This window comes from Nilaparvata lugens, chromosome 1 (assembly GCF_014356525.2).
Source record: "Nilaparvata lugens isolate BPH chromosome 1, ASM1435652v1, whole genome shotgun sequence".
Taxonomy (NCBI): Eukaryota; Metazoa; Arthropoda; class Insecta; order Hemiptera; family Delphacidae; genus Nilaparvata; species Nilaparvata lugens.
This window is the reverse complement of record NC_052504.1, coordinates 983,439-995,648: the sequence shown is the minus strand read 5'-3', so window position 1 is coordinate 995,648 and position 12,210 is coordinate 983,439. Positions and strand designations below refer to the sequence as shown.

Sequence of the window (12,210 nt, the reverse complement as noted above, 5' to 3'; positions counted from 1 at the left end):
CAGATCGTCTTTTAACAATGTAGAATTTATAATTAATCAACAAAATATTCATCTTAATTATTAAAGTCATTATGAAATTATTGAAAAATATAATTCTTGCTTAATAGAATATAATAGATTTTTTCAAACTAGAATGAACAGTGATATTACATCAATGAACCTGTATCAGCTACCGTCTATAGAAGGCATTGACAAGACAGAGGATCGGCAACGTTGTTCACCTATCTTCCTCCACTGGCATTATAACGTGGACCTCATATAGTAGTGTTATAAAGAGGGTACAGTACTAGTCATTTTCTATGTTTAGATATAATATGGCATTGGAAAAACCATTAGAATATACAATTAAATTAAATGATACTGGGAATTTTTTTTAAGTTACGATAGAACGATGTTAAATCACAAACCAGTAACGGACTGAAGCAAAATTCATATAGTGAGGTGCACGTTATAATGGCAGTGGAGAAAGATAGGAGAAAAGGGTTGCCAGATCTCAGCCTTGCCACCCAAACAGCTGATACTGGTATATCTCATCAATTTAACTGTTCATTATTGTTGAAAATAGTTCATCATATTTTATTTATCAAGAAAATATTCCGTCGGTGTCTAATGAGATGAAGGAGGCTCGGGCGTGAGTGCGAGAGTTATGCTCCCGAGAGAGATCCATCTTGTAGATGGAATATTATGGCGTAAGGCACAGGAACGAACACACACACACACACACACACACACACACACACACACACACACACACACACACACAACTCCATGAAAACAATTCTGCACGATCATAAAATGCGTGTTCAAGACGTGAGCTATAGTGAGGTCCACGTTATAATGGCAATGTTTGATTAGCAATGGTACAATGGTATTGCTATCCTTGTCTATTATTCAACAAGCGGATAGCGCTATCTCTTTCTCGCTTTGCTCTGTTGCCAGATCGTCTTTTACCAATGGAGAATTAATAATTAATTAACAAAATATTTCATCTTAATTATGTAAATTAATATTAATTCAAGTCATCTAAATTCAAAATTTATAGTTTTCATGTTTATTTTGGACTAAAATTTTATAAAATTTGTACACGTGACAATTCTAACCTTATCTTGGACTTTGTCACCTATAAATTTGGAAGAAAAATAGCACAAGGACTACCTCATTATTTTATCTTCTATAATGTTATTGCATTAGTGTCATTTGCATTGTAAATGAATGAATAATAAATAATTCATTATTAAATTCTTGAAAAATATAATTTCTTGTTTAATAAAATATAATTGATTATTTTGAACTAGAATGAACAGTTGATATTACATCAATGAACCTGTATCAGCTACCGTCTATAGAAGGCATTGACAAGACAGAGGATCGGCAACGTTGTTCACCTATCTTCCTCCACTGGCATTATAACGTGGACCTCATATAGTAGTGTTATAAAGAGGGTACAGTACTAGTCATTTTCTATGTTTAGATATATATGGCATTGGAAAAACCATTAGAATATACAATTAAATTAAATGATACTGGGAATTTTTTTTAAGTTACGATAGAACGATGTTAAATCACAAACCAGTAACGGACTGAAGCAAAATTCATATAGTGAGGTGCACGTTATAATGGCAGTGGAGAAAGATAGGAGAAAAGGGTTGCCAGATCTCAGCCTTGCCACCCAAACAGCTGATACTGGTATATCTCATCAATTTAACTGTTCATTATTGTTGAAAATAGTTCATCATATTTTATTTATCAAGAAAATATTCCGTCGGTGTCTAATGAGATGAAGGAGGCTCGGGCGTGAGTGCGAGAGTTATGCTCCCGAGAGAGATCCATCTTGTAGATGTAAATATTATGGCGTTAGGCACAGGAACGAACACACACACACACACACACACACACACACACACACACACACACACACACACACACACAACTCCATGAAAACAATTCTGCACGATCATAAATGCGTGTTCAAGACGTGAGCTATAGTGAGGTCCACGTTATAATGGCAATGTTTGATTAGCAATGGTACAATGGTATTGCTATCCTTGTCTATTATTCAACAAAGCGATAGCGCTATCTCTTTCTCGCTTTGCTCTGTTGCCAGATCGTCTTTTACCAATGGAGAATTAATAATTAATTAACAAAATATTTCATCTTAATTATGTAAATTAATATTAATTCAAGTCATCTAAATTCAAAATTTATAGTTTTCATGTTTATTTTGGACTAAAATTTTATAAAATTTGTACACGTGACAATTCTAACCTTATCTTGGACTTTGTCACCTATAAATTTGGAAGAAAAATAGCACAAGGACTACCTCATTATTTTATCTTCTATAATGTTATTGCATTAGTGTCATTTGCATTGTAAATGAATGAATAATAAATAATTCATTATTAAATTCTTGAAAAATATAATTTCTTGCTTAATAAAATATAATTGATTATTTTGAACTAGAATGAACAGTTAATATGACATCTATAAACCTGTATCAGCTACCGTCTATAGAAGGCATTGACAAGACAGAGGTTCAGCAACGTTGTTCTCCTATATTTCTCCACTGCCATTATAACGTGTACCTCGCTATAGGGAATGTTTTGATTGGAAAATGATAAAAATTAGATTTCTCTTATTGTTGAGTAGCTACAGTGAGGTCCACGTTATAGTGGCAGCATTTGATTAACATTGGTGTTGCTATCCTTGTTTATCATTCGACAAACCAAATGACGATATCCTTTTCTAGCTCTGCAACGTTGCAAGATCGTTCTTTGATGGGCCCTACCTAAAGATGGGTTCAAGAAAATATTGAAAACTGTTATACAGTTGAAACAACGGTAGAGGATACTGTGATAGTCTTTAATAAAAATAATGATGATTACCATAGTGACGACCAGGTTATAATTGCTAAAAAGCGTTTTATAGTAATCAACTCTGGCAAGACAGGAGGAAACATTATTTAAGGAATGTTTTGATTGGAAGAGGTTAAAAATGAGATTTTGTCTTATTGTTGAATAGCTAAAGTGAGGTTCACGATATATTGCAGTATTTTATTAACATTGGTGTTGCTATCCTTGTCTATAGTGAGGTCCACGTTATAATGGCAGTGTTTGATTAGCAATTGCATTGCTATCCTTGTCTATCATTCAACAAAGCTGATAACGCTATCCTTTTCTAGCTCCATAACGTTACCAGATCCGTTTTCAACAATGTAGAAATATACTTAATTAAGGCAGACAATTATTGACAACGCTGTTTTCCTATCTTCATTCACTGTCATTATAACGTGGACCTCCCTATATCATCATGTTGTATCATCTTGCTATAGTGAAGTCCACGTTATAATGGCAGTATTTGATTAACATTGGTGCTACTATTCTTGTCTATCATTCGACAAAGCAGATGACGCTATCCTTCCATAGCTCCACAACATTGCCAGATCTTTTTTAACAATATGGAAATATAATTAATTAGCAAAATATTTAATCTCAATTATGAACACTTATTATTTTATCATTGAAAAATATATTTTCCTGGCAAACAAAATGTAATTGATAAATAATTATTTGACAAATTTACGACAGAACTTGAGTTTGTGGCCTAGGCCCGACTTAGCATTAAAGACTGGTAAGCCTTTTGAATGCTTGCTACCATCGGACTCCCCTATTGAACGAAAATCCAAATTAAATTCTGTAAATCACCCCGAAGACTAATGATACTGAAAAAAATTGACAACCGGGTAAACAACTAGATGGGAATTCGATGGATTTCGTTCAATAACAATTCTAATTCATTAGCATTTGAATAATAATTGTAATATCTCAGTAATTTCCATCTGTAATTGATTATTTTAAACAAGAATGAACAGTTGATATTACATCAGATATACCGGTATCAGCTATCCTCTATAGAAGGCAGTGGCAAGGCAGAGAATCAGAAACAATGTTCTCCTATCTTTCTCCACTGCCACTATAACGTGTACCTCATTATAGTTGATTAATTCATCTGCCCATTCTATTTCAATGATATAATCCTATAGGGAACTCAAATTAGAATTCCCTCAATCTATAATATATAAAGGAAAGAACTGGCTTATACACGTACGGAATAGGAAACTCACCACGTCTCACCACTCATCACGTCTCAACTACTCAACTGATTAACTTGAAATTTCGCATATACAGAGTGTTTCAGAAGTAGTGTCGAAAATTTTAGGGTATTGTTCCTGAATTATAGGAAACTACAAATGTCGTATTTGAAGTGTCCAAAACTTAGCGGTTATCGTTATAGCTGCCATTTTGTTTTTTTTTTTTACTTAAGAATTTTTATGTCAAGAGCGAAATGTTGTATTGATCTGAAATTTGGCATGAATATTTATGCTATAAAGACTCAATTTTGAAAAATGAAATAAAAAAATTTTCTTTGAAAATTTTCAAAAGGGCGGTCATTTTAAATTTTTGATGACAAATTTCTCGAATACCATTCACTTTACAGAAAATTTACAGGAGACAAAAAGTTAGCAAATTTTATTAAGATTTCAGGGATACCTTATTTATCAAGATTGGTCAAAGAATAACAGAGGAATTAATATTCTTTTCGTACTGCATGCATGACCGATTTTCACAAGACCATCTGAAAAGCATTGTAAAATCAGCTGTATGGCCATATGGAACCATACCGAGTTTCAAAGCTTCATCTTAATTAAGTACAATTGAAATTAAAAATTCAATATTGACAATATTTCAGATCAATACAACATTTCGATCTTGAGATAAAAATTCCTAAGTAAAAACAAAAAACAAAATGGCAGCTATAAGGATAACCGCTAAGTTTTGGACACTTCAAATACGACATTCGTAGTCTCCTATCATCCAGGAACAATACCCTAAAATGTTCGACACTACTTCTGAAACACCCTGTATATTCTTAATAGGATGGTTATAGGCCTATTTGAAATTCTTCAAGATTTCAGTACAACTTTTTAATCAAACCCTTGCGGAGCACGGGTTACCTGCTAGTCCCATATAAATTATTCAATTGTGAAATAGAAAAAAAGTTCAACTGACGAAATGAAAGAAGTAAGATCAAAAGATCAAGTAGTAGACGGTGAATGCTTTCATTTTCCATTGTTGCAGTGTTTCTAGATTCAGTCTGAAGGTCAGCTGTTATAGTCTGCAAATAACTAGTTAGACAAGTTTCATAAAGGCCAATAGTAAGTCAGTAAGTGAAGGAAATAGCCTATATACATTATTGCATGCTTAGCTCCTACTCTCATAACTGCAAAAAACTCCTACTCTATAAACTATAGCAGTAAAAAGATAACGGAACTCTGCAATTTTTGTGTGAGAATTTCAAGCTATAAATTCATTAAATTGGGTGTATAGTTTCAACCAACACTAAAATTTAGTTGTTACTAGCTTTACGTTACAACTGTGTTAGTACTAAAAACTGCTCTAGTACATTGAAAAATTTTCTGAAGCACTATATTATTGGAGGTTTTTAAGAATTGTTTTCCAGTTAGTTGTATACTATGATAGTGTTTTTTATTATTTTTTAGGGTTACTAAATAGTATATTATCAATTAAAAACCTATAATATAACACTATATTGCACTATATACTTTATTATATTATTTTCTACTATACGTTGACTTCCGTTGTTATTGACCGAGCGAAGTGAGGTCTAAGATTCAAGTCGACGGTTTGACATTTCTCTTAATGTTTAAATGTTTATATGTTGCGCATTTACGGCTAACGCGGTAATAGATTTTCATGAAATTTGACAGGTATGTTCCTTTTTTAATTGCGCTTCGACGTATAACAAGGTTTTTTAGAAATTTTGCATTTCAAGGATTTAAAAGGAAAACGGAGCCTCCTTCATACGCCAATATTAGAGTAAAAAATCTGGTGTGGCGCACTCACACAACTTTCCTTGCCGTTATGAAAATTGATCACCTGACGCTAGTGTTCACGCGCATCTCAAGTCTACCTACTATTCAAATATTTGAGCCAGCTGGTGACAGGGCAATAACGCTGGAGACCCACGAGGTCTGCTATCTCTTCATAGTGAATGATTTAATAGAATCAACAATAATTTGCAATTGAATAATCACATTTTCTCGAATTTAGAACTTATTTTCAATTTTAGGTGAAAATGTTACTGAACATAAATTGTAGAGATTTTCATGCTCAATCTTTTCCATTTGAAAATTTTTGTTTGAATTGTATCTGAAGCCTGATAATTGGAAATCTAAAATCAAACTTTGCATAGCTGGCTGGGGTGGCGCTCCTGGAATGTTTACAGATAAGAGACTTGTGGCAGTTGATAAGAGCTTATCAATGACTATTTTTGGTATGAATTTGATCAAAATCGTTGGAGCCGTTTTCGATAAAATCACGAAAACCCCTGTTTTTGACAACATTTTTGCCATTTTAGCCGCCATCTTGAATTGCATTTGATCGAAATTGTTCGTGTCGGATCCTTATAGTGTAAGGACCTTAAGTTCCAAATTTCAAGTCATTCCGTTAATTGGGAGATGAGATATCGTGTACACAGGCGCACATACACTCATACACACACACACACGCACACACATACAGACCAATATCCAAAAAAAACTTTTTTGGACTCAGGGGACCTTGAAACGTATAGAAATTTGGAAATTGGGGTACCTTAATTTTTTTCGGAAAGCAATACTTCCCTTACCTATGGTAATAGGGCAAGGAAAGTAAAAATCAGACTATAGAATTATTCATCATAAATCAGCTGACAAGTGATTACACAGATGTGAGGACAAGATAGTCTATTGCTGTATTTCCATAAGAGCCTGTTCACATGACAGCGATTTACGTTGGGTTGTCGCGCGGTTGACAAACCGAGCGATTGCCAGGTATAGGGAAACACATGGTGCCGTACACATGCATCGCTCGGTTTTAGTAGTCGCCGGCGAATCGCGGCGGTTGTAGTCTGAGACTACAACCGCTCGGTTGTCGGGCGGCTCGATATACTAGACCAGGCATGAGAGCGTACACATGTCTTCAGTCAACCGAGCGGTTTCGATCAGAGCAGTAATATATGTTTAAGAGTAATATAGTGATTAAGTACATAGATTAAGATATTAAGATTGAGTACATAGATGTTGTACCTAGTAATTATTTATCATAACCGAGCGCAAACCGCTGTCATGTGTCGAGGCTGGCAAACCGAGCGACAACCGAGGATAAATCGCTGTCATATGAACAAGCTCTAAGGTCTATAGTTTCAATCAGGTACTTGAGGATGAGAATACTGCGTGAGGTCTACTGTTCACAGAACTAGTAGTACCTCTGAGCTGATATAGGAAGTAATGTTGAAAAATGAAAATAGTAAATTCCTACAAGTTTACAAAAATCCCCCCAAAAAATATTGAGAACAAAATCTTTATAAATAGATCACAAGTACCTAGGAATATTGACAGGGCAATAACGCATCATTAATACGGACAAATAATATGAGAAAATGTCTTTCTTAAACACCGATAGCAACACCAATGTTAATCAAATACTGCCATTATAACTTGGACCTCACTATAGTTGATTGTTCAAAGGTCTCTTCACACTCAACTTAGCTACGCTACGCTGAAATAGCCGTCCTATTCTTAGACCAGTTATAGAATAGACACGGCCTATTGTATATTCATACTGAAAGTCGATGAAACCAACATCTACTGCTATATCTCCAAATCGTGACGTCAGCATCAGATAGAAAACTTATCTGTAGAGTTTGTTTACATTGTTTTCCATAGCAGATTGTGTCTATTTCAGCGGGAGCGCAGCTGGAGTTTACCATTTTAATGAATGATAATTTACATCCTTCTGAAATAGAAACAATCTGAAAGTTTTCTATCCGATGATGACGTCACGATTTGGAGATATGGCAGTAGATGTTGGCTTCAGAGGCTAGACTTCCCAGCGTGTCTATTCTATAACTGGTCTAAGGTCCTATTTCCCTAATATTGAAAGCTACGCTACGCTGATGTGAACGGGATAGAGTCCCTATCCGTGAAAGATAGCATAGAAGATATCCCATGGTATAGGGCGTTTATTTCCAAATTACAATGTAAACTCACGTCGATAGTCCTAGTAGTTCATTTTCGTGAAGCTATGTGACGCTGGTAGTCTCTCATACTGTGCCGTTCTTACACTCTCACCCAAAAAAAACACTAATAATAGACAATAGTCGGCAGTAATCGGCTCCAGTTAACAAAGAATCGGCTTGAAATTTGGAAGATGAACGACCTCATACCATGGGATATCTTCTTATGCTATCTTTTCTCTATGATATTAGTTTGTAGAACTTTCCTCAACCTTAGGGAAAACATTACAGATAAACTTACTCCAATAGAATTTATAAGAAAATTGTCGCAAAATAATGAACATCTTTCTATAGTGAGGTCCACGATATAATGGCAGTGGAGAAAGATAAGAGATCAGCGTTGCCGATTCTCTGCCTTGCCCACTGCCTTCTATAGAGGATAGCTAATATCGGTTTATCTGATGTAATATTAACTGTTCATCCTTAAACTTGAATTTTAAAAAATACACTTATAGAGTGAAAATGCACTCACATTGGGAGTTACGATCGTTTACTCGTGAGGGTAAATTCCTACAGTCAGATGATGACCAGCAACAGGTCAAAACGATCGTAACTACCAATGTGAGTGCATTTTCACTCTGTAAGTGTTTTTTAAAATTCAAGTTTAGTTTTAATTGTGAAAAAGTATGGATATGCAACAGAGTAACTGTTCATTATTGTTCAAAATAATGAATTAAATTTTATCATGGATACCTATAGTAAATACTATGACCGACCTATACCATGAGATGTCTTATTAAGCCCCGCACATACACATCGATTTTGGTTCGTATTATATTATTATTAAACGAAAATACAAATTAAATGCTGTAATTCACCCCGAAGACTTCTTTTGCTACTGCAAATATTGACAACAGGATAAACAGCTAGATGGAAATTCGATGAGCGCTACTATAGTAGTAATATTTGCAGTAGCAGAAGTCTTCGGGGTGAATTACAGCATTTAATTTGGATTTTCGTTCAATAACAATAATTAATTCATTAGCATTTGAATAATTGAAATATCTCAGTAATTTCCATCTGTACATTCTTATGAGTCAGATTAAACGGAGCTTGACAAACATCATCTGTTTGAATAATAATCTTTTAAATCTAATAGAATTAATAATCTATGAGATTTAAGTGAACTTGACAAACATCATCTGTTTAATCTAATAGAATTTATAAAGACGGCAAAATACCGTACGAAGAAAAATCGATGTGTGTGTGCAGGGCTTAAGAAGACATCTCATGGTATAGGATAGGTCGGTCATGGTATTTACCATAGGTATCTATTTTAAAATTTAATTCATTATTTTAAAGAAGAATGAAGAGTTACTCTGTGTGAACCCCTTATGTGTGTGAGGCATTGTGCTATATTTTCTTTATGCCCTAATACGACTACGTTTTTCAATAAGAAACTTTCATTCTTGGAAGTATACTAGATGTAATAGAATGACGATTGGCACTCACCCCTCCTGGCGAACATCGGTCAACGACCTGTTCAACGAAATCATGTCGCTGGCCAACAGGTTGAACTGATTGAGTTTAAACTTCTCCTTCATGAGATCGTGCTGGTCGGCCGGAATGGACACCGCCTTGCCCATTTCTCCAGGCTTGCCGAACTGCTCCCTCACTGGAGGCACGGGGTTCCAGCGCCGCAGCTCCCAGCTCTGGTAGAGGCGTTTCCCCGCCTCCAGTCCCGCTGCCGCTTGCGGGAACTCCGTCGCAGCTTCACTATCAACCGCCGCCTCGTCACCCGCCTTCCCGCATCCGCGGCCCATGCAGTCCGTGTAGAACGTCAGCACAATGACGTCAATCAGAAACCACACCAGTGACGTCAGCAGGATCACTTTGAACGTGTGCATACGCACCTTAGTTCTGAACATTGTCACTCACACTCTAACACCTCACACATATAAAAATCACCACACTTCCTGTTTGTTAGGTTAGGTTAAACGATCGGCGTAGAAAACACCCTCATACTAGAGAAAACGTAGTCAAAAACCCGCCAAACCCAAATCACGTCCAGTGTGCGATACCAAACTACAATGTCGTCAGAGTGCTGTGAATTGAATTAGGTTATCAGCATGGAAATCACCCTCATACTAGAGAAAACGTTGTCAGAAACCTCCACCCAAATCACGGTCTAGAGTATCGAAGACTACAACGTTAAATTGTCAGAGTTATGTTGTAAATAGAATTAGTTTATCTGCGTGGAAAACACCCTCATACTAGAGAAACGTTGTCGTCAAAAAACATTAAAACCCAAATAGCTTCCAAGATTGCACCCTACACTGGTTGGTTGTCAAATTTGTTCTACACACTAGAAACTAACCGTCGTCAACGTTTATTACCTACATAAAAAAAGGAACCGGAACTGTATGCGATGATCTGTATTTTATCGTCGTCAACAGCTGAATAAAAAAGGAACTGAAAGAGTTTCGGGAAGTTTTGTCATCACATTATGGACTTATAGTTGCACCAAGGAAAATTGGAAGGCTCATGTGTTATTGCCATGTTTTTTTAGCGTTGAAGTTCCTTAACAAAGTTGGTATCACAGATGTCTGCCATTCTTCATTTTTATCTGAAAATAAAATAATTTTGTGTTAGCTTGTATGTGTACATGGAAATTGAAATTTGCCGAAAACATGAAGTTGAAAGACACAGGTGACAAAATAAATGATAAATTTTTTAAAGAAATGTACAGGTTATTTTTCTGAGGGTGATGCCCACATGATGTTTAGCGTTGTGCCTAGGTAATGATACTAATGATTATAAATTATTGTATTTAGAGGGTTCCACTCTTCTAATGGTAACATTAGAACGGGGGTGGCAGGCGCATAAATTTTATATTATTGATAGATAAATTTCATCTTTTTGATATTTGGTCGATAGCGCATTAGCGCGACTAAAGAGTCAATCGCTTCTTTTTTAGTCTATTGGATAATATAGGTAATAGTTGAGTGTAAGTAGCCTACCTATTTAATCTCCTCTAATCGTCAACATGAAATTGAATATATGAGATAAATATTTTTAAACTTTCAGTCAAGAATTAATTGTTGGATTTTTTATATTCAAACAAGGTCTTTTATTGGTATATTATATTATAATTTGTAATTTCACTACATAGGAAGAGTTATGAATTTTCAAGATGTGGCCCTAAACAATAAATAAAATTATAATTTATTGTGATATTTCAACTTGGATAGAAGCATACCCCGCAAAAAGTGGTAAGAGCAGCAGTGTGACTTATGTGTGTGCCTTATCAGAGCCATAGTTAAAAGGTGTTTGGCAAACGACTCTGCAACGAACATCTATTTATGGGCGAGTTGTTAACTAATGGCTCTGTTAACTATGGGCTATAGGTGACCTTATGTAGCGACTCTGCTATCGGGCATTAGTTCTAATCTGATAGCAGTATTTCAACAGTATTTCTGCCCGGTTGCAGAGTCGTTCCATAAAGTGTTTCTGATACATAAATTAAATACCCAATATTCTATTGGGTATTTTTTGAGCATTTTTATAATTATAGGGAGGAAATGATTACACAAATGTTGTATAATAGGCCTATGTATGATCTAGGCTTAGGCCTATGTACAATAGTAGGTTAAACATAATCAAGAAAATACGTAGGTAGCCTATTAGGTACCTATACAAACTGGTTTTTGTGTTAGTATAGGCTACTGTTAAGAAAATAATGCAGTACACTAGTTACTGTCCCTACCTCTAATTAGCATGTTATTAGTAAGTCAAAAGTACCGTAATGCCGAACTGTTACTATAATTATTGTAAAACCTGATTTTATTAGGAAAATACACACACACCTAGATTTAAACCAATGTTAACATGAAAATAGTTACGCTGAAGTAATCTTGGTATGTAGATTAATTTCATTTACTGTTATCATTTTAAAACAATATCAGTATTAATAACCTCTAAAGCAATTCTTTGTACGATCACTGTAAGGAAATACAACTTAATAGTTAATCTACCATTAAAACATATTAGATTGAATAAAATAACATAAACCCACAAACCTTTTGTTAATACTATGAATTATTTTTGAAGAGCTTCACGGTTATTTTTGGTAAAATA

The 12,210-nt window shown here is 35.0% G+C and overlaps 1 protein-coding gene across 1 annotated transcript in view; it reads right to left on the bottom strand.

Moving 5' to 3' along the window:
• Positions 1 to 12,210, bottom strand: part of LOC111048985 (polypeptide N-acetylgalactosaminyltransferase 5) — a 35,401-nt gene extending 23,191 nt beyond the window's left edge. The window contains 2 exon segments of the mRNA XM_039426927.1: positions 9,586 to 10,699; positions 12,153 to 12,210. Coding sequence (XP_039282861.1) covers positions 9,586 to 10,001 — 416 coding nt within the window. The 5' untranslated portion in view covers positions 10,002 to 10,699; positions 12,153 to 12,210.